This window comes from Stylophora pistillata, chromosome 3 (assembly GCF_964205215.1).
Source record: "Stylophora pistillata chromosome 3, jaStyPist1.2, whole genome shotgun sequence".
NCBI classification, from domain to species: Eukaryota; Metazoa; Cnidaria; class Anthozoa; order Scleractinia; family Pocilloporidae; genus Stylophora; species Stylophora pistillata.
In genome coordinates this window covers 14,213,401-14,235,000 of record NC_142521.1, presented here as the reverse complement: position 1 = coordinate 14,235,000, position 21,600 = coordinate 14,213,401, and the positions used below count along the sequence as shown (strand labels likewise).

Sequence of the window (21,600 nt, the reverse complement as noted above, 5' to 3'; positions counted from 1 at the left end):
CAAGCTCGAGCTTAAAGAGAACTAAGAGAGCTTATTTTTTGGTGGCTTTTCTGCGCTGATCAGAGCACATGACAGTAACCAGACCGGATAAGTATTCATCACGTAGAAAATATATTTGAAATATAACTCCACAGATTTACCTCGATTGAAGGGTGATTGAATTTGGATAATGTGGCTAAAAAATATTCATAAAGGTGGCATGAATTGAGCCTGTTTGAAAGAGAAAGAAACTCCTTTAAATCTTGAACACTACATTTATGAACCAAATGTTATGAGTCCACAATCAAATTCTACCTCGATATTTGCATAAGTCACAGCTGACATGAAACGGGTGGATTAAAAAAATGTAATCATGTTTTGGCTGCTTTCTCGCATTTTACATCGGAAAGGAAAACAATGTCGGTGTTTCTCCACACCATCCTTTTTTTGGGCAAGAAATGAAACAAATCCCGACCGTTTGCCGTAAAAGTATGATACTTTATCTTGGGTTGCTTTATTCATTTCGCAACTTTACGACCTCTTAAGAGACACAAAGAAACAGTTCTTCCAGCAGTTTATTTGATTCTAATTTCAGGTAATGGCTACATTGAGGCGAGAGAATTGGATCCCTTTCTGCTAGAACTTTTCGAAGCGCGATATCATGTGAGTGCGCCAAAACATATTCCTTTACTAATTCCTTTTTTTTTTTCTTTTTGATTTCTTGTGACTTCGTCACAAAGTGTACTCGAGAAAGAAACCATTAGGTTCAATTCCAAGGATAATAAAGTATTTATTGGATACGGGAGATATACGAGTAGAAGGCAGCCCACGGAATAAAATCCACAATTTTTTTATGTTAATCTGTGTGTTTATTGTGAATTATTCATGCCGTGTGGAACAGTCATATGAGGTAATACTGCTCATAGATGGTTAATGATTAAAAGCTGTTAATTTTTTTCCGTAACGCTATATCTTTTTAGAGATTGATTGAGGATAATTTCGCGAGGACCATATTTCTGCATCTTTCAAATGCCAAAAAATTTCTCTTTACGAAGAGATTTCATAATCCAGCATAATCCAGCAAAAGATAACCATGACAAAAGGAAAACTTGAGTGATACTACTTTTGGTGACAAGAGCTAAAATTATGATGTTTCATCATTTACTGCAGACGAAAAACATATCCGCTCCAGTAATTTTGTTATTCATGTAGAGGAACCAATGGGGGAAGGGGGTGGGGGTATAGCGCTTTAGAAGTGTATTTATTTCTCCTTCCCTTGGTTTTAACACCACGCTTTGATGTTTGTCTGATTTTTTTCCCTTTTTTTCCTTCCATAGGGTTTGGCCAAAGACAAGGTGAAAGAGATGAGAGAACTTATTTTAGAGAGATACGACAAAAATTATGATGGCCGTTTAGAAATTGACGAGGTCGGTAAAAGACGGTTTTCTGTTTCAATTTGAGTTCGAAATTTAAAACTTCTGAGTTAGTTGCAGTGGCGATGCATTGTTAACTCATCTCTCCATATTCCGTTTGTGTTTGCAGTTAGCACAGATCTTACCAACAGAACAGAATTTTCTTCTGCAGTTTCACAGAGAATCCAAAATATCCAGTGTAGAGTTTATGAAGGTAAGAAACATTACTTGAGTCACATACTCTTCGGTCTCGTGAACTCCGAGAATAACTCCTTTTTGAGACAGGAGAGAGGTCAACATGACAATCTGTTGAATACCCCTCTGTTTGATACAGTGTGATCCCCCCTTTGAAATATCCTGGCTAAGCCCCTACCCTATAGCAGTGGTATTTGGGTAATTGAGTCTAAATTTGATGATAGATCCGTGTTTTTGTTTTTTTTTTTAGAAGAACGATTATTATGCCTTCCTTTGCCTTCATCTTTCGTAACAACTAGCTCGTGTCTTGAGAGTGTCTCAATAAAGTATTGAATAAGGATGTTGAGAAGAGCTCGCTTTCCTTTCAGATTTGGAATCATTATGATGCTTATCGTGAAGGATACCTGGAGAAAAAGCATTTACGGGTTTGAGATATTTTTAATTTATTAATTTATGACTTATTTGTTATTTGAATTATAAACTGCATCCTACATTGTAGTCCTATCAATGGCCAACATGACAGATAATTGATGAATTGAATGAATAGGTCTAAAGTAAAGTTTTCGTAGTTTTAGATGGAATGATGTATATTGAAAAAGACTAGATCACTGAATAATATAATCGAGAGTTGAAATGGGCTTTTTCGCCATAATGCACACAAACAATAGCCTCCGTTTGGAGCGAAAATATGCCCAGATGATCATATTTGTCTACGATGATCATTTTTTGTTTTAAGAAGCGAACTGTTTTCCGAGTAAAGCTCGAACGCATTTACTCGTAAAAAAATGTTTCTTTCTTTTGTTTATGCCTTATATTGTAGGGTTTCTTCAAAGATCTACTGACTGTAAACAATCCACATGTTAGTCCACAAAGAATTGAAGAGTTTGTCAATGGAGCAGTTAGTATCTTGTCTTGTTGTTTTATTCTTTTTATTTCAACATCGAAAGGAAAAAAAAAACAGTCTGACCGTAACTTTGTTTTTATTAGTCTTTTCCTGATGTAAAAGAAGTTCCAGAAATTGCCATCTCTGCACTTGCTTGACAAGGAGACAAGCTTCACAAAATCACTGAACTGTAACAGTCAGTGTATGTGTTACCAGATCAGTCCGAAAGCTCCTTATTCTCCACTCACACAGCAATGGTACAGATCCAACCCATGTTGGTAGACATTTCGCTATTTTTTGAGCATGCCCGATTCTTATGGTTGGTTGGCCGTTGGATCGCTGGATCGCTGTACCACTTGTGTTTATTTTATTTTGATTTTCTGTTACTGATCATGCTCCTAACTTTCTACTCTAGCTGGATTCATTTGACAAGAACCAAGATGGAGAGATAGAATTATCCGAAATGGCCAAGTAAGCTTTTCAACAAATGCGTAGTTTAGAACTTTGTAGGCTTCGTATAGGACGATTTCATAGGGGTAACGGGCGAGACCTGTATACTCAAGAGACAGGATCCTCAGAAAGCAAGGGGCTGGTAGTCGGGACGCAAGGAATAACAAAGTCCTTGTAAGTGCGCCTTTTTTTCCAGGGTCGTTGCTAACTGCTCCTGGGTCTCAGTTCGAGTGAGGTGTTTACCCCGATCGCACTTTCCTGAAATGCAACCCCACCTCGACCTTGACACAGCAGTGTGACGCTGGTGTTATGGCAGGAAGACCGTTCATGAACCCACCCTACCCGAGTGACGTAATCATTCTGTTCTCATGAACTATAAAACGCCTTACCTAGCGTATAGGATACCAATGATTCTCTAGCAGTAAAATAGGCTATCATTTGTTGGATACGTACAATGTGTAGTCCTCCTAAAATGAAACTTAAAGTCTTTTGTTTCATTATTTGCAGACTTCTACCCGTGGAAGAGAATTTTCTTTCCAAATTTCAGGTAAGATCGTGCACGCGAGTTAATCGCGACAGGATTTAAAAGCAGCTTTTCTCATATCTTAATACTTGATATCTTTGTGTACTCTTCATCTACAGATCAGAGAAAACCTCTCTAGATCGGAATTTGAGAAAATCTGGTACCACTACGATCAGGTAACTAAACAAGTTAACTTAAAGGATACCATTATTTATTTCTGCCTTTTTGAGCCACTTTTGTAGTTGTTGTTTGTTATTTGGTTGTTTACCAAGCTTCACTACTCACAGAAACCCATTGACATGAGTGATTTACTTCTTGCAGGATCACAATGGTAGTATTGGCGGCGCTGAGCTTGACGCCCTTATAAGAGATTTGTACATAAAGAATAATAAGGTAGAGTGAAGTAATGGCGGCATTTACGAGAGATGCTCGAGCTGGAACATCATGTTATCTTCACGTATCGTGACAGCGTTCTAGACTGCCATTCTTCTACTTACGTTTGAGCTCATTCGGTTAGCGAGTCACATTCCATCAGTGAACGTAGCAAGGATTATTTGGACATAGGAATGAGAAAATCCAAAGACGTGAAAGCCAACACCAGTGCAGGTGTGGGGCTTCCCTTGCGAAACGGAGAAAACGTTTTTCGTTGAACAGCTGTTTGGCTTTTTTTTTCTTTTTTTTTTTCTGTTTGTTCGACATAAAGCAAATAAGCTCAATAAATAGCGAGACCTTATCTCAAGAAGAACAAAAAAAAGTTGAGGGAGGAACATGGCTACAGGAGACTGTGTTGAGCCACACATCCCTGGCTTTTAAATATCGGCTCTAAAACTTTGTTACAAATAATTTACGAACCAATAATCAATAGTTAACTAGGTGTGAACAAAAGTCTCTTAAAAGTACTGAAAAAGTCTCATTTAGAAATTAAGAGAGAGAAACTTTTGTGTCAATGCGGTTGTCGTAACGCCAAGAACGCAACTTTGCGTGACATTCACGTAACACCGGTAACCATATCAAGTTGTTTTCTTTTCTCAGGAGCCACCAGACATGAAAACCATCAGTGACCAGCGTGACATGATTATGAGGTTTGCAGACCGTGATGGTGATGACTCCATACAGAAGGAAGAACTCGGTATGTTTTTCTCAGTGGCGCAGTCAAGACGAGTTCAAGAAATTAAGGTTGATGTGGAGGAAAGAGAAGCGGAGAGAAAAGCCGAAAAAGATGCTGAAAAGCAAGAACAAGCGAAAAAGCCCGACGATGGAGGCTCTACTGACGGAAGCACAGGATGTTGCTGGCTTCTGTGATTAAAGCGAGCCATGAAATACACAGAGATGTCCTTTGCACGACTTGTTGGAGTGTCTTCGACTACGAGGCGTGCTGCCTTATCGATTCAGCCTGTTGCCATGGTTGCTGCAACGTGTCAGTATATCGGTATAGCAAATTGACACTGCTAAATAAAATGTTAATTCGAAGTAATGCTTAGAACAGACTACTACATTTGAACAAGAAGAGTTTCACAACTCATGTGTTTTATTATTGTACGCCAAAATCGCTATAATAACCACAGATATCACTACCTCCTCCAAACCCTATCTTTGTCCTCTGACGGCGACCTGATCAAGGAAATTATTGCCTCCATATATTTCATTTACTGACTACATTTAACACACAATAAAGTAATGAAAATGTTTAATTGCTTTCTGATCTCTGCGTTTTAAATTACATAAATATCATTTTTTCCTTTTTTCTGCCAGGTGAAAATACATCATCATTATCTCTGTCAACAGTAACAAACTGAAACTCGTGAAGATCTTCACAGTCATTCAGTTTCTTCAGTTTACACACTGTTGACATTTTACGTCGTTCTCTGCAGAGCATGTCATCTCCTCTTGTACCTAAAACAAACAAAGAGAAAATCAGTACAGGAGTAGCAAAGTACCAATACTAAGGGTTGTAAGAAGGAGCCCAACCAATACATAGGTTGGGCTCCTGCTTACAGCACCCAAGGTGTTCTTCTGTTCTTTTGTCAATTTTATTTTTTACCGAATTTGCCTGTTTCACGAAAAGTTAAACACCATTTCGTTCACTATAATTATGACAAAAATCACAATGGCCAACAATCTACCTTGTGGAGCTTCGTTTTTGCTTCTTCATATTAACGAACGGGAGAAAGTAAGAAAGCTAGCACGTACGGACGAACGAACGAAGAAACGAACGAACGAACGAACGAAAAACCGAAGGACAACCGGACGAACAGACGAATGAAAAACTTTCGCACGAACAACGGACGGTGAATGAGGGACGAGGGACCAATCTAAGAACTGAGTGGGGAAAGAAACTCGAATGACCAGTAAAAGAATGATTCTTACATACTAGTTAGCAGTTTCCTCTAGAGTAGGTTGCAATTTCTTCGCCAATTATTAAAATCAACAAGGCTGAAGGTCTATCAACTGACTCTTTCTTTTGGATCTGTCACGAAACTGTCGAGTAGATTGCAGATAACATGCAGAACAAACTCTTAAATTGGCTAACCTTTTCTTGGATTTAAATCTTCCTTGATTTTTCTTAAATGTCTTTGTCTCCTCAGGTCTTGAACTGAATAATAAAGAAGGAATGAGTTCCCTGAGTAGTGACACGTGGATACATGTCAAAATCCTTTGGAAATACCCACTCTAACTGATATCATCAATAGATAGATGAACGAAAGAATTAATCAGTATATTAATGCAGTAGGAGGCACCCATTGCTTAAACCGAGACCACCACTGGTCACCATTCAAATTCTCATTACAGCAAACGAGTCGTAGACAGGAACTGTTAATACCCTGTAAAAATCACGCTATCAAACGAAAACTGTCTAACCTCTGTCTATATGTTTTTAGCGCCTTTTTGCTCGTATCCGTAAGTTCTTTATCAAACGCCTTCAGCCGTGAACTGCTACCGTTGGTTGTTTTCGTCTTTGAGGATTTCCCTACAAAGAAAGGCAAACATCAGAAATATTACTTCCCATCAGGAAGACGTAAACAACTAATGCGTTACTTCACGTTAAGATAAGTTCCGTATTGAATAAACCAAACCACGTTACGTAAAATAGGGTAGAAAGAAAGGCAGGGAGAAAAAACCTTTAGATTTGAAGTCGGGTTTGTCCGCTGGAAACGCATGTAACCGTTTCTTTTTCCTCGATCTCTTGGCTTCCCGAGTGATGAATTCCACTTCTTTTCGTTTCTTTTTGTCTTCCTCCTAACAAGGCAAAATGAGCGTCAGCAAAACTCAAAACGATAAATTCAACAGGGGAATTTTCTTTTGCAATTTGCAGCTGAGGAAGGGGCAAAGAGTTGAACTTGAACTGCAAGCTGTACAAGCACAAGCTAAGGTCTTCTTATCACCGCCATGACTTGACTACTTTTATAGATACATGCAGGTCTTTCAGCTGGGAGAACTAACGAAAGGGGCAATTCAAGACATCGCTTTGATTAGAAGAGCACTAACAAAAGCTTTTTCTTAATAGCCTTGTAACCATTAGCAACGAGAGAGACGTCTAATGACCAAGTAGAGAAAAATGTCTAGGCTTACTGGATGTGTCGCGGTACAATTGTACGGCTCAAAAGCCCATAAGCAATAACATGTATGTTATCGATTTTGCTACTTTCCCAATTTTGTAACTACAGAAATAATGTACAACTGAAAAATACAAAACGCTTACACTTTCATTTATGTTTGCTGTGCTCTTTTTCTTTTTTTCCTGTTTAGATTTCTTGCTGGCCGGATCATTCGCTGCTTTATCTATTAGCAACAAATACACAAAGACATTAAACATGTAGAATGTACAGCGGTACAAGAAAGAGAATTTTCACAGCTCCGTTCTAAGTTCTTACCAGACTTCCTTTTCAAGTCTGCTTTGCTCTGAAACCACACCCGAGGGGGCCTGGAAAAGATTTCTTCCTCGTGTTCGATTAAATTGCGTGCCTTGTTCATCTCCATCTCAGAGATCCTCAGCTGAAGAGAAAACACAGTTTGACCCTTAAACTTGCTTGAGTGACTAAGATAGAATTTCTCCTTACTACATCAATACAACATCAAGCAGACAAGTGATGAGAATAAAGAAAATATCAATGAGGGTATAATTAGTTGATCCAATACCAAATTCTCTGAACTGATGTCATAAGAATAGTATGGCAGACAGTAAGGAGAATCACTTTTGAGATCTCGGGAGTGAAAGGGTTAAGTTGAAAGCATTCGAGTAAGCATTTTCCTATATAAAAAAAAAAACAAATAAACAAAAACTTAGCAATTTTTAAGATTCAATAAACGAGGGAAAATGCGTCCAACATTCATTTGAATAATCATTTCATTTGTTCGAAGCTTTAGTGCACGAAAGAAAGACAAGTAGCCGTCGACGCCAAAACGCCAACTCAGCAACTCAACTCCGAAGTGCTGTGGCATGGGGTGGGGCATGGGGTGGGGCATGGGGTGGGGCATGGGGTGGGGCATGGGGTGGGGCATGGGGTGGGGTATGGGGTGAGGCATGGGGTGGGGCATGGGGTGGCTGCATGGTGAAACAATTTTCTACTTAACACTTCAATCCCCTCAACCCTTCAATCTCCTACTGTCACCCTTGAATCAAATGCAAAGGTCATGGGAAGATAGAAAATGATCACCAATTTACGAAGCTCCGGATTATCAAACAAATTCTCCTTGTCCGCACAAGAGGGAATGCAAAGAAGACAGTGTGGAGAATATGAAAAACAAAGTTAGGGTGGAAAGGATTAACAAAGTCGAATTTAGAATACCACAAAGTCGCTTTTTAAAACGCGTTTATCTGAGTACAGGTGTTGTGGGAAATTTTGTGGGATTTTAGTCTCTTACCTCTTTTTCTTCGCTTTCTTGTTTAAGAATTTCCTTCAAGTCTTTCTCAAGTCCTTGGATTTTACCTTTGTATTTCTCGATCACCTCTGAGAAGGAAAAACAATAAATAGTCTTAATCCAACCCAGTTAAAATACTTCACAAACAAAGCGGGTGACAAAAAAAAATAATGAAAGCGCGATACATTCTTACCCGGAGGGACTATTCTACTTTTCACAGGCGTCTTTGCTGATTTCACAATCTCTTTCAGCAATTTTCTCTCTTTCTCTCCGACTAGTGACACAGATCTGTAAGTAAGGATGGAATTACTAACGCAGCAAATATTACACGGAGCAGAAAAGCTTTTTTCTAAACTGTAGCACGCTTGGTTCCAATCTCTCAATCTCCTCTTACCTTCCACTCCGTCCGGCGCGAGCCGTTCTTCCAACTCTGTGAATGTATTGTTTTATTGTTGGTGGCAGACTTGCATTAATGACCTGTCGAGAAAGGAATTAAGCGCTCAGTTTTCGACATAAGTCTCCTAACACCAGAACTAAAGAAATGACCATAACCATTCACAACATAGGATATTGTATTAAGTAAGGCAAAAGCAATGCAATCCGACATCAATTTCCACAGTTGCTCTAAAAGTGGTTCAGCTTTGCTTGCCATACTGGACAAAATGCGTGAAAAATAAAAAAAAGAAAAAAGAAAAAAAAAAAAGGCCAGGACAACGTGAAATAAACAATACGTGTACAGTGCAGTAATAGAATAAATTTTCATCCCTACCGTTTTCACTCCAACAATATCCAATCCCCTGGATGCTAAATCTGTAGCCACTAAAATGTCAACTTCGCCTGCCTTAAATTTTCTTAATGCTTCCAGCCTCTGAGGTAACGAAAACGAGAACACAAAAATCTATACAATCGTCTATTAACAAATTTTACTAGACTTCTCCATGCCGTCCTTCTTTATACAACGCTCAAAGTGTTTCCCTTCTTTCTATCAGAAAATCTGTTTCAACTTGCACATATACATGAAAATTTAAATATTCAAGTACCTTGTGTAATTATAAGTTGTCCTATATTTACAGTAACCTCTCCTGCCTGACATACAGTGTTCATGTACTCAGACATAAAGCAAAGTAAAAAAATAATTTACAGTCTATGACATAAAGACTGGTCGCCCAGTCTTCCAAGCTACAGTAAGAGCTCATGTGTACAATGCATAAATCTTATTAACCAAGCGCGAGGGCCGCACTGGGAGAATATCGGCCAGAGGTCTTGACAGTACGGACCGAGCGCAGCGAGGTCCGTACAAAAAAGACCGAGGGCCGATATTCTTCCAGTACGGTCCCGAGCAAGCTTGGTTAATAAGAGATTTATTATACGACTGAAGTTCAAAGGGACACAAGTGCGGTATCATTCGGGACCGTGCCCGGTCCAATACTGAGAGAATATTGACCGGCAATAGAGCATTTTGATTGGTTGATTTTAGTTATTGGCCCTCTGACTGCCTGAGTCGTGTAATAATGAAAATTATCCTCATGGTTTTTTAAAAAAAAATACATTACGAAATAACGCAACACTTGTGTATAACGAAGTGTCCCGCACCTGAAGCTGAGTCAAGTTCCCATGAAGTTCCTCAACATTCAATCCGAGGAGCCCTAAGACGATTCTTAATCTGTGAGCCAAGTTTTTAGTTTGTAGGAATACTAGACAATGTTCTTGGAAAGTTCGACTGCACAGCGCTGCAAGAAGATTCAGGTACATGACATTAAATTAAATTGTATGTTTTCCACTCGCAGTAATCGCCACAAAATAAACCAAATATGATCAGTTCACTTTTATTTTAAGAGAAAGGAAAACTAGAAAAAAAAGTGAGGGAAAAGAGGAGAACTAAAGAGTAAAGATTGCTGGCTATAGGGGATAGCTTATCACTCTATACTCAAATGCTTTTGTGGCTCGGACCTTTTCGAATTCAGAACCTTGCGTGGATTTCGCAAATGGCCACCTACTCTGCTTCTCATTGGCTAGGATTGTAACAAGTTGGTCACTAGAGTGCATTTGCTTTAAATGTGAATCTACAGTATTTCCTGTGTGCCTTTTTTTTTTTAAGCCAACAGGGGCTTAATTCTTCGACACTAACCGTAATAATTAATCAGTTTGTACTGTTTTTTGTTTGTTTGATTGGTTTTGGGGTGAAAGTGAAAACAATTTCCAAAGGATATTGTCGGTCGTCTTTCGACCAACAGTCGGCTGACAGTTTTCGTCGCATGTATTCTTCATTGTACCTGTTATTATGGCTAAACGGTCCTCCTCTCTGTTCTTCCTGATTCTTACAAATTCTTGTCTCAAGTTATGGGCCACGTCCGTGTTATTGTCTACAAACAACCTCACCGGTTGATTCAATGAAAGAGTTGCAAGTTCCTCCACCTACAGTGAAAATCAAGAGCCACCGTAATGATGGTTACCTGTACACATACGGATACCTTAACTCTCTACACCCTTTATTCAAACCTTTATTCAAAAATTTTTTGGTCCTGCAAAGGGTTCGCCATCACGCAAGACATGTAAACAAATTAGGAATTTTCATAAAAGGAAAAACGGATAAAAATTATACAATATATACAATATTAAAAGGTTAACATTAAATGAAATACTCAAATAAACATCAACATCCATATTCTCTATGCTCTTCTCTATACATTTCTTTTGGTTCCATAAAGAGAATTTGTTTAACAATCAAAGAATCCTACGTTGGTAATCATTTTCTTTATTCTCATAAAAAAAAAAATTATTCTTAATGAAAGATTCAACAATATTAATGTAAGGAGAAATTAGATGCTGATCACTTTTTGGGTTACCTCGTCTGTCATTGTTGCCGAGAATAACATTGTTTGCCTTCCTCTTGGACTAAGTTTAACAATTTCTTCCATCTGATCTTTAAAGTTCTCATCAAGCATCCTAAGGAAACACGCATAAACAACACACCATCTCAATAAACTTACATGAAAGATAACAACTTATTTTATTACCTAATGAATAAAGGGGGTAAGTTTCTAAAAAAACTGTGGTGCCGCGTCGGTGGGAGTAACAAAGTAATTTTGGTTTTATCAACTGGCTCATCAGTGACACAGTAGCACAGCATCCGCACAAAAAAATCTGTGCATTCCTCTGCATTTCTGTGCCTCTTTCCATCAGCATCTCCGTCTGTTAATACATGTCTGTGTACTGTATCTATCTGTCTGTGTACTGTATCTGTCTGTCTGTGTAGTGCATCTGTCTGTCTGTGTACTGTATCTGTCTGTCTGCGTACTGTATCTGTCTGTCTGTGTACTGTATCTATCTGTCTGTGTACTGTATCTGTCTGTCTGTGTACTGTATCTGTCTGTGTGTACTGTATCTATCTGTCTGTGTACTGTATCTGTCTGTCTGTGTACTGTATCTGTCTGTCTGTGTACTGTATCTATCTGTCTGTGTACTGTATCTGTCTGTCTGTGTACTGTATCTGTCTATCTGTGTACTGTATCTGTCTGTCTGTGTACTGTATCTGTCTGTCTGTGTACTGTGTATCTATCTGTGTACTGTATCTGTCTGTCTGTGTACTGTATCTATCTGTCTTTGCGTCAGTCAGTTGGTTGTTTGTTCTCAACCCTCAGTCAAACTGTCAATCAGGTATGAAGTCTGGCAGTCTAACAGTTCATCAGTCCATAAGCCAACCAAACAGCCAGTCAATCAGTCAGTCAGTCCCTAGGTCTGTATGTTTTTCAGACGGACTGATAGACTTGCCTCTCTTGCATACCTGTCAGCTTCATCAAGGACAATAATCTCCACAGTTTGTAGACTGAATGAAGGAGTGTTATGTAGATGATCCACGAGTCTCCCAGGTGTAGCAATCACAATGTCAGGTCCTTTCCTCAATGCTGCTTCTTGAATTTTACTATCCAACCCCCCTACAAAGAGTACAACATTACCTTAAAGTGCACCTAAACCCAAAATTTTTTTTCGCTTAACGAAATAAGCTTATTTTTTGGAGTATTTCTGTGCAAAAATTTTTTAATTTGCTCAAATCTTTAATTTTCTATGCCCAGTCAAAATACGGAAAATCGGCCGCCATCTTGCCCCACGACCGAGTTTAAAGAAGAATGGCTCTAGCGGGTAATCTGACGTCAAATCGAGAACACGAAAGTCTGCATCTCACACATTTTCACTTGTTTGGGAAGATTGTCGTCGATATTGTCCGAAATATGCCGACTAGGTGTGTTGTATGAAGAATGTATGAAGCGCAATACCCTCTTGCAAATTTCGCACGTTGCTATATCCTTCTACAACACACTTAGTCGGCATATTTTCGGACAATTATCGACTACAACCTTCCCAAACAAGTGAAAATGTGTGAAATGCAGACTTTCGTGTTCTCGATTTGACGTCACATTACCCACTAGAGCCATTCCTCTTTAAACTCGGTCGTGGGGCAAGATGGCGGCCGATTTTCCGTATTTTGACTGGGCATAGAAAATTGAAGATTTGAGCAAATAAAAAAATTTTTGCGCAGAAATACTCAAAAAAATAAGCTTACTTCGTTAAGCGAAAAAATTTTTTGGGTGTAGGTGCACTTTAAACATTACAATTGAATGAATTATGTTCATAATTTATGTGGGTATAATTAAACATGTTTCCTCGTCAAAACAACACCCTATTGTTATGGAAGTAAGGACACAGAACTTTATATGATTGCTGTACTCTATATCATGGCGTGGAAAAATTTGCCACCTATTAAAACTGGTTTTGATACATAACTTGGTTTACTTTAGAAATTCCACTAAATTTATGAAAACTGTAATTTGTACTCCATCAAAAGGTTTGTAAACTGTATTATTATAAACTGTATTTTTTAATAAAAAGACAACCAAGACATGAAAATAATAAGTAATTAAATAAATAACATCACCAACCTGTGGCCAGGCAGACCTGGATGTTTGTGTGTTTGCACAAGGTTTTGGTCACTGAATGAACCTTCAACATGAACAAAAAATGTATCTACTTCAGCTATGTTATACCATGAAAACAAAAAAAAAAAAACAAAAACAAAAAAAAAAACAAATGAAATACATACATGTACATTGTACTTGAAACAGGGCAACATAAATCTGTATCAAGATAATACTGTGTGATGGTAAGGTTGTGTGAATGATGAGTCATTTGCTTGAAGTAGATTTAGTTTTAAAGTTTTGCAGACAGTTTGCTGACCATGGAAGTATTCAATTTCCATCACAGAATTAACTCATAGGACAGTATATCATGATAAAACCCTTCGTTCCTCTTATTAACTGAGTCAAGTACTATATTGTAAGTTGTGGACCAAGTTTTTTTCTTTTTACCCTGATTTATTCCCTTAAGCACAAAGCCTGTGGGCCAGAAATCACCACTGAAAGAAAGGAGTTCTGTAGACTGAAAAAGTTTATTAAGATATTTCTCATATCTCTGAGTTCTAATAGAGGGGGAAGATTTCAATTCAAACAATCATTTGAATTTAGCGGGCCATACAGTATTATTATTATTATTGTCAATGTACAGTGAAATATGGTCTGCTACACCGTAAATTGTCCAATCATAGCACACATACTGTACATATACTTTTATTATAAAGAACATTAGCCTTGGTAAAAGGTTTTAAAGTATGAAAAATACCAAAACTATTTGCATTCAGTGCACGTACACAAGTTCAAATTTCTATCTTGATGTATCCCATCAGATTAATATCAAATCTTAGACTCTCAGAAGTGACGAACATGTAACTTCCCCCTATAATATCTTTACATTATCCCACAAACAGGTTATGAGAATACTCAAACTTATCAGATAGAAGTCGTTCTCTCCACCAGAGACCAAATTGTTACAGTAGTAAATAATTAACAAGGAAATGTTTCCCCGCTAGAGGGAAGAACGACAATCAGATCTTGATAGTAAAAGGGTTACCTGCCTTTCAAACACCCAAAGTACTGGTTGTTGGAAGGAATGAACAGTACATACTGTAAAGTATTTCATGATTAGGGAACAGTAATCTGCTTTACCTGAATGGCAAGTTCTCTGGTGGGAGTTAAAATAAGGACTCTTGTTACTGCAGCCTGTTGTGGTCTGTAAATCAGTCTCTCTAGTATTGGAAGCATGTAAGCTGCTGTCTTACCTGGATGAGGTAACAAATGTACAGAAAATATCAATTTGTACAACACAACAGAAAAAAGTTGACTTTTAATAAGAAATCAAACCTGTAGAAGACCAATAAAAACTGACCAAGATAATTACTTCAAAAACAATTTTCAACCTCTAAGAAAAAGAAATGAAAAAAGGAAGAGAAAGAACAGACAATTTTGAATCTCAATTTAACCAATTTATTCACAAAAAGTACTGTACTGGATCCAACTGCATTTTGAGTTATTACAAAAATGAAAATAATTCTTTCTATGCTTGATAAAATTAATTTCAATAATCAACAAGACTATGAAGAACCATGAAAATCATCAAATTAAAGTATCATGGAAGGGAAAAAATAATTTTTTCCATTTCCTGAAAATTTAATATCTAATATAAAAATAAAGATATATCTTCTTCTGAAAATTTTATTTTGATAACATTTCTTTTACTTCAGGAGATATAAAACAAAAAGTAATCTGAGAGCAGAAGAAAGGCACGATATTGATGACACTTCATGTCAACTTGTTCTAGTCACCTAGCTAACAATTTCAAAACCACTCTTGATTTTCAATGTACACTGGTCTGTACAGTTTTTTATTACACGACTTGGGCAGTCAGAGGGCCAATAACTAAAATCAACCATTCAAAATGCTCTATTGCCGGTCAATAATTATTCTCTCAGTATTGGACCGGGCACTGTCCTGAATAGTCCCGAATGATACTGCACTTGTGTCCCTTTGAACTTCAGTCGTATAATAAATCTCTTATTAACCAAGCTTGCTCGGGACCGTACTGAAAGAATATCGGCCCTTGGTCTTTTTTGTACAGACCGAGCTGTGCTCAGTCCATACTGTCAAGACCTCAGGCCAATATTCTCCCAGTACGGCCCTCGCGCTTGGTTAATAAGATATACTGTATGTACGGTTCTGAAATCGTTCAATCCTTATCAGGTGTACTTGCATTTTATTTAGCTCTTTCTGAAAACTAGATATATTGAGAGAATATAAAAGAAAATGTATACTTTTATAGGGATAGTGCAAATAATTTTAAATGTATACTTTTATAGGGATAGCGCAAATAATTTTCACACTATTTTCGTTTGAATGAAAGCACTGATTTTCCTTCTATGATACCTTAAGCTTCAAATGTGTCATATATTCACCAACCTGTTCCTGTGGCAGCACATGCACAGATGTCTTTACCCATCAGAGCCACTGGAACAGTTGATGCCTGAATAGGTGTAGGGTGACTGAATCCCAACTCATTTATAGCCTGGAGAAACACACAGTCACATAAATCATGGTACAATTATATAATAGGACCAAGTGAACATATACCTTGGTAGTCTATGATAATTTAGTCTTAGACTACTGTAAATCAGTCTACTGGTGATTAAAAAGGAAATTGAATGACCCCAAAGTACGGATCCAGTTTCTTTACTAATAAAAAGGACAAGACATTTTCACTACTGCTTAAGTAGTGTTCGTTTCTGCAAAGGTCGATCTCACACTAACTTCTTTAACCACAGTTCATATAATTATATGATATTCTTATATTCACAAGCATTGACTCATCACTTCACTGGTTATTACAAACCAACACAATATCCAGCTCCCAGTTGGCTTGTTACATGTAGCTCAGTTGGTAGAGCACTGCACTGGCATTGCAGAGGTCATGGGTTAAAATCCTGCACAGGCCCTGAATTTTTTTCAGGCCTCATTTTCACAACTGCTTAAGTAGTGTTTATTTCTGAAGATCAGTCTCACATTAATTTCTTTAACCACAGTTCATATGAGATTTTCATATATTCACAAGTGTTAAAGAGAAAAATGTTGTGCATGTTTTTCGGGAATTTGGCAACTTAACTTAACTTTATTTTGAAAGGGAAGTGCAATAACCTATTACAGTTTTCTAACCTGCGGCCCTAATACCCACCCATCCCACCCAGGGGAGGACATCCACCACACAGTAATCTCATGCATGGGAAATTAACATCTCCTACCCCTAACCCTGAAGGAGACAGGGCCTACGGTTTATTTGTCTTTATCCAAGAAGATTAAAATATCTATCCATTTCTTGATATTATAGAAAGGTAGCACATTCTCCTCAGTTATTTTAAGACCCTGAGCGTTGGTCCGGCAGGGGCTTGAACCCTCGACCTCCCGCACAACAGTCTGGTGCTCCACCAATTGAGCTAACCAGGAGGCAGTCAACTGACTGCTTAATAAACAGTGAGTGCTTCATACAGTGCCATTCAATACAGATTCAACTGTATTCATTTGACTATTTTCCACCAGAAAATAACCCCAATAGTCTATGGGTGCAAAACTGACCGCAAGAAAAATTTCAACCACCTGTGTTGTGGGCTTTTTAAATTTCTCTATCTTACATGTACATGCTCATCTATTTAAAATACATAATTTGAAGCATATTAAGGAAATGATACAAAGAAACTCTTGAACCAGTTTTAAAAATCTTGATTTGACAAGATTGCTTTTATTAATAAAAATGGCCCCATACTGATTAGTAACAATAACAGCAACTTTAAAGCTTTGCACTTGATGAAGATAGAAGAAGTGACTTGTCTGTTTCTAAAGACTGTATACAAAGATTTTTATACATTACCTTGAGTAAAGGTCTTGACAAGTTCATTGTTGTAAAAGTTTGATGTTTCAGCTGAGGAGGAGGTTCTTCAAAAAATTTCTTTTTCTTCTCAGTAACCTAAAAATAAGTCAAAACATAAATTTCAAGACCTCCCTACAGTCCTGTAGTGCACATGTACAAAGGATCTCCATGACAGTCCTTATAAAGCATTTTACCAATCCATGTACCATGCTCCAAAATTCCTTGCTCTTATTGTGTAACAGGAGCATATATTTCTTTGCTAACAAATTGTGTTTACCAAATGAAACATCTCACTAAAATGGTAATAGCTGCTTAAAACCCATGTTTATTCTTGTGCCATGTCCTTTGTTTTTTTGAACATGATTTAGGGTTTTGCAGAGCAGTTTGAAAAACTTAAAATTTGAAAGATGTTTGTCAAACAGCAACATTGACGTAATCAAGTAAGAGATTCTAACTGCTACAACCAGGAATTTGAATAATGATCCCTGGCAAGAAAGAATGAGGCATCACTGCTTTACAAGCTCCACCAATTTCTTTTATTTTGAGTTTAAAATTATCTTTCACACTAAAACATTCGGAAAATTGTCATAACATTTACAAATTATTAACATTTAAATACCAAAAGATAATAACAATATCTTAATTGTCTCCTCTGTCTACATACCTTATCAATCGTTTCTTCATCTTCTGAACTGCTGTCTTCATCATCTGAATGTTGTATGGAATTGTCTACTACAAATGATAAATGTCATTCTCTGATTAGCACTGTGACAGCTGTAGAGTGTAGCACACATGTAAAGCAATACCTTGACTGATCAACAACACTAGTAAGTTACTAAACACTGCAGTTGAACACCACTAACTTAATCATTATTTAACTTGGACTCCCTGGTAACTCAACTAAGAACCAATTCCCCTTGATGTCAATTTTTTAGTCATTTACTGTGAGCTAACTTGAATCCCGCTTACTTGAACCATTTTTGTTTCCCTTGGGTGTCTGTGGTGGCAGGGTTCTACTATAAATACTTGTACATAGTTGCACAATTAAGCAGGTTTGTTATAGAGCATCAAACAGTCAAAGATGAGTGTTTTCCAGCAGCAAAAGTCAATTTGATGAGAACCAAAATAATTATATTGAAAAGATGAAAAAAATGAGCCGGTTGCTCAAAGGGCAGATTGTCAAGAAACTTTAATCACATAAAAAATAAAACTACTACACTGTACATGTAGCTGCTTATGCAATTTAAAAATGAATTTCAAATGGAACAAATTTAAAACTAGTTTGTTTCCCCCCCCTCCTGTTCCATTGATTCAGGCATGAGCCTAATCAATAAGCCCTTGGAATAAGACAAAATGATACAAATCAAAACTAACCATATTTTGACATAAATTTCAAAGTACATAATACTTATAGATGTCGCAGCTTAAAATCAATTTCTTGTAAAAATTATTCAAACCAACATTAACTCAAATGTTGTCTTACTTCAGTAACATCAGTGCAACCAATAAATCAGTTTTAAATTTAACCACATCTGCTTCACAGAAATGTTGCTCACCTATGTAGTCCACACCATTCCCAACCAACTCTTTTTCTTGTGTCTCTTCCATCTGATTTTTGACACCATCTTCTTTCCCAACTATAGCTTGACTCTGTATGTTCTCCTTCTCTGATTTCCTCTAAAAATTTTGTCAAAGTTGTTGCAGTAGTATAAGAATACAGTATTTACAATTCACATTAATTACTGTTTTTCAGAGTTATTATAAATATGCATGTGATCACATAGTCTGAGGAATAAATCAAGATGGAAAAAGCTGGCTTCTGTTATCAAGTGATTAATGGTTGGCATCTGTTATCACTTACATTATAATTATTATACTTTTATAACATAATGAACATACACTTTGTCTGATTGGTCAATTCAGTTTCCAAGCAGACGCTATGTCAGGTTTATAGTTCATCACTAAATTTCTCAGATTCTTATTGGTTTAAATTGATCAAGTGATGCAATAGTGTTCATCCATGGAGAGACAGTATCAGCCCATAGTGTCTGTCCATGGAAATACCCAGATGGATAGTACTCATCTGTAAAAAAAATTGGGAATGGTTTGACGGCCACGAAGTTAGGCAAATCGGAAAAACAGTGACTTTTCAACTCTGACAGGTAGAAAATTTTAAGTTTAATAATGCTTTTACCACTGTACAAGAATAATAAACAATAAATAGGTACAGAAGGTAAAGGAAAGCAATAGGGGGAAACTGAATTCCCATTTAAAAACTGCTCTCCAAGTTAGAAGATAATAAAATAAAAGGAAATGTCTAATGCATAACCACACATCTAGATAAAAAAGAAAACGGAGGAACTACTATGTCTTGACAATAAAATCTAAATATAGTAAAATTATAATAAATAATACAATAATAAATAATCGATTTTTAAAGACGTTTAAACTAGGAGCCGACATAACAGAATTAGGTAACGAGTTCCAATCATTAACATAACGGTTAAAAAAATGAGAACAAAGCCAATGTACGGTTGTAAATTATTGACATTTGTGGCAGGCTGTACACATGAATAAATATTTGATTGATCTGCATTTAGTGGGTTTTGACTATTTTTCAATTGGCGTACGGAAGAAAATTTAGTGGTGAACAATAAAGACAATAGAGTGTTTATGTCTTGGAACCATCGGTCTGATAGTTGCCCCTTGGAAATTTGAAGTTCTTAAAACTAGCATATTTGTTTTGAGAATATCAAATTTCCATGGGGCAACTATCAGCCAATAGTTCCTTGACAGAAACACTCATGTTTAAATAGAGCCCACAACATGTAACTAATTACATCATCAAAGCAATAATAGAAAGCATTTTCTCCACGGGCTCTATGTAATAAAGCCACTTGGGATGTTGGGAAAACACACAGAAAGCTTAAAAATAATTTGGCTTCAGCTTACCGAGTGTTCTCCCAATTTTTCATGTGGTTTTATCTTGTTATAAAGCCTGGAAAAACGTGCTATATTGCTTAAATAAATACATGACAGATCTGGGAGTGGAAGGGTGAAAAAAAAAAAGGCCTTCTCCCCTTACCCCAGTCATCCTTAGATAAAGCAGCAACTGTAAGGCATACCTGCTTCTTCAACTCTCTTCTCTTCACTATTTTGTCTTGAAGGCTTGATGAGTTATTATTCTAACAAAAAAAAAAAACAAAACAAAACAAATAAACAGACTGTAGTCCCTCAAGCAATGAAATCAATCCGTACACGGAGCTGAGCATCATCTACTCGCGGGAATATTAATTTTTACAAACAATAATTATGAATAATTTTCATCATTATTCTTATCACTGCATTTGTTGTGCAAGACACGTGAGACAACAAAACTGAAGATACACCTCTCGATGTAGACAGGTCTAATTAACACTGAAAGACAGTACATGTCCTCAATCATAATACAGTAACAATGGACGAAACTTCATTCGCCACATAATATATTCCAACTTGACTGTACTTCAGCTTAAAATAATAATAAAGGACAGGAAATAAATTAATCCATCACAAAATGAAAGTGAAGTCAAATGAAACGACATGACTCAGATGTTGTTTATACAGCATAACCCTGAACACGAGAGCACACTGAGCACGTGTTCGCTGTCGAACCAGATCGAAAAGAATGATGGTTCTCAAGTTCAGATTATCAACTCACCGAGTCTTCTTTGTGTTTTGCAAATCTAATGGCTGCATCTAGATTCCACGGGTCTTCATTGCCATCTTCGAGCCCCTCTCCAGAAATGAACTGGAAGTCATCATTAAATGACGAACTCCCTTTCTTCTGAGTTCTGCTTCTCCTAACAGACTACAAACCAAATTCATCACTCTTAAACATTATTTCACATAGAGCAATCTTTAGTCTGATGGCAAATACCTTTTCTTTATCTTCTTCGCTATCGCTTTCGTTGTCCAACTGGTCTACATCGTCATCTGAATCTAAAGTTCCCACGAAGGGAAGGGACGCCATATTTGATTTTTGAAAGTGTTAGGACATAATAAATCCCCATACATGACGTACCTATCAAATTGAAGGTAAGGGCAAACAGTGTCGTTGCAGAAAGTGTGCAAGAGAAAATTAAACTGCTGCTAATTGGTCAGTTTTGCATGTGAATTTTAATTTCTCCCGCATCCTTGACCCTTTGGCTTTTCGGTTGATTTCATTGGCTGATTTTAACCTCTAGTTTCCGCTTATTTTCACTGATAAAACGTTTTCTAAATTGAGAGAGCTCAAGAACAGAGCTCAAGAACTTCTTTTGCATGGAATTCAACGACGGAAACTTGTGATCAAGTAAAAGACATAATTTTAGCTGAAGGGAGCGTTATAGCGAGATGTCAGAACCAACAAGGGGTTGGAGATATGGTTATACACTCGACGATGAAGTGAAAGATCATATCAGAGCCAGTCACTTGTACTCAACGGAGCAAGGGAAAAGTTTTTTCCTGTCGGCAAG

At 37.2% G+C, this 21,600-nt stretch overlaps 2 protein-coding genes across 3 annotated transcripts in view; one reads left to right on the top strand and one right to left on the bottom strand.

The window, feature by feature from the left end:
• The window catches only part of LOC111330961 (calretinin), a 5,488-nt gene extending 355 nt beyond the window's left edge, over nucleotides 1-5,133 (top strand). Inside the window, exons 2-11 of the mRNA XM_022935972.2 lie at nucleotides 575-642; nucleotides 1,317-1,406; nucleotides 1,522-1,605; nucleotides 1,955-2,011; nucleotides 2,407-2,484; nucleotides 2,885-2,940; nucleotides 3,427-3,466; nucleotides 3,562-3,618; nucleotides 3,764-3,835; nucleotides 4,475-5,133. Of these exons, the coding sequence (XP_022791707.2) occupies nucleotides 575-642; nucleotides 1,317-1,406; nucleotides 1,522-1,605; nucleotides 1,955-2,011; nucleotides 2,407-2,484; nucleotides 2,885-2,940; nucleotides 3,427-3,466; nucleotides 3,562-3,618; nucleotides 3,764-3,835; nucleotides 4,475-4,744 (872 nt within the window). The 3' untranslated portion in view covers nucleotides 4,745-5,133. The remainder of the gene's footprint in view (nucleotides 1-574; nucleotides 643-1,316; nucleotides 1,407-1,521; nucleotides 1,606-1,954; nucleotides 2,012-2,406; nucleotides 2,485-2,884; nucleotides 2,941-3,426; nucleotides 3,467-3,561; nucleotides 3,619-3,763; nucleotides 3,836-4,474) is intronic.
• LOC111330966 (putative ATP-dependent RNA helicase DDX27) lies at nucleotides 5,113-21,172 on the bottom strand. 2 transcript variants are annotated; one of them, XM_088753773.1, is made up of 23 exons: nucleotides 21,024-21,172; nucleotides 20,805-20,954; nucleotides 20,230-20,289; nucleotides 18,661-18,781; nucleotides 17,769-17,836; nucleotides 17,105-17,200; nucleotides 15,646-15,751; nucleotides 14,359-14,471; nucleotides 13,240-13,300; nucleotides 12,087-12,237; nucleotides 11,149-11,248; nucleotides 10,576-10,717; nucleotides 9,896-10,032; nucleotides 9,072-9,170; nucleotides 8,697-8,779; nucleotides 8,496-8,590; nucleotides 8,306-8,391; nucleotides 7,315-7,435; nucleotides 7,143-7,222; nucleotides 6,562-6,679; nucleotides 6,302-6,410; nucleotides 5,973-6,035; nucleotides 5,113-5,335 (listed from the first exon to the last, which is right to left on the bottom strand). In XM_088753773.1, exons 1-23 carry the CDS (start codon nucleotides 21,114-21,116, stop codon nucleotides 5,320-5,322), a joined length of 2,268 nt encoding a protein of 755 aa, XP_088609899.1. In that variant the 5' UTR covers nucleotides 21,117-21,172; the 3' UTR covers nucleotides 5,113-5,319. The 2 variants fall into 2 exon arrangements, with proteins under 2 accessions (XP_088609899.1, XP_088609900.1); XM_088753774.1 differs by having other exon boundaries at nucleotides 17,769-17,833.
• Between the last annotated feature and the right edge of the window lie 428 nt (nucleotides 21,173-21,600).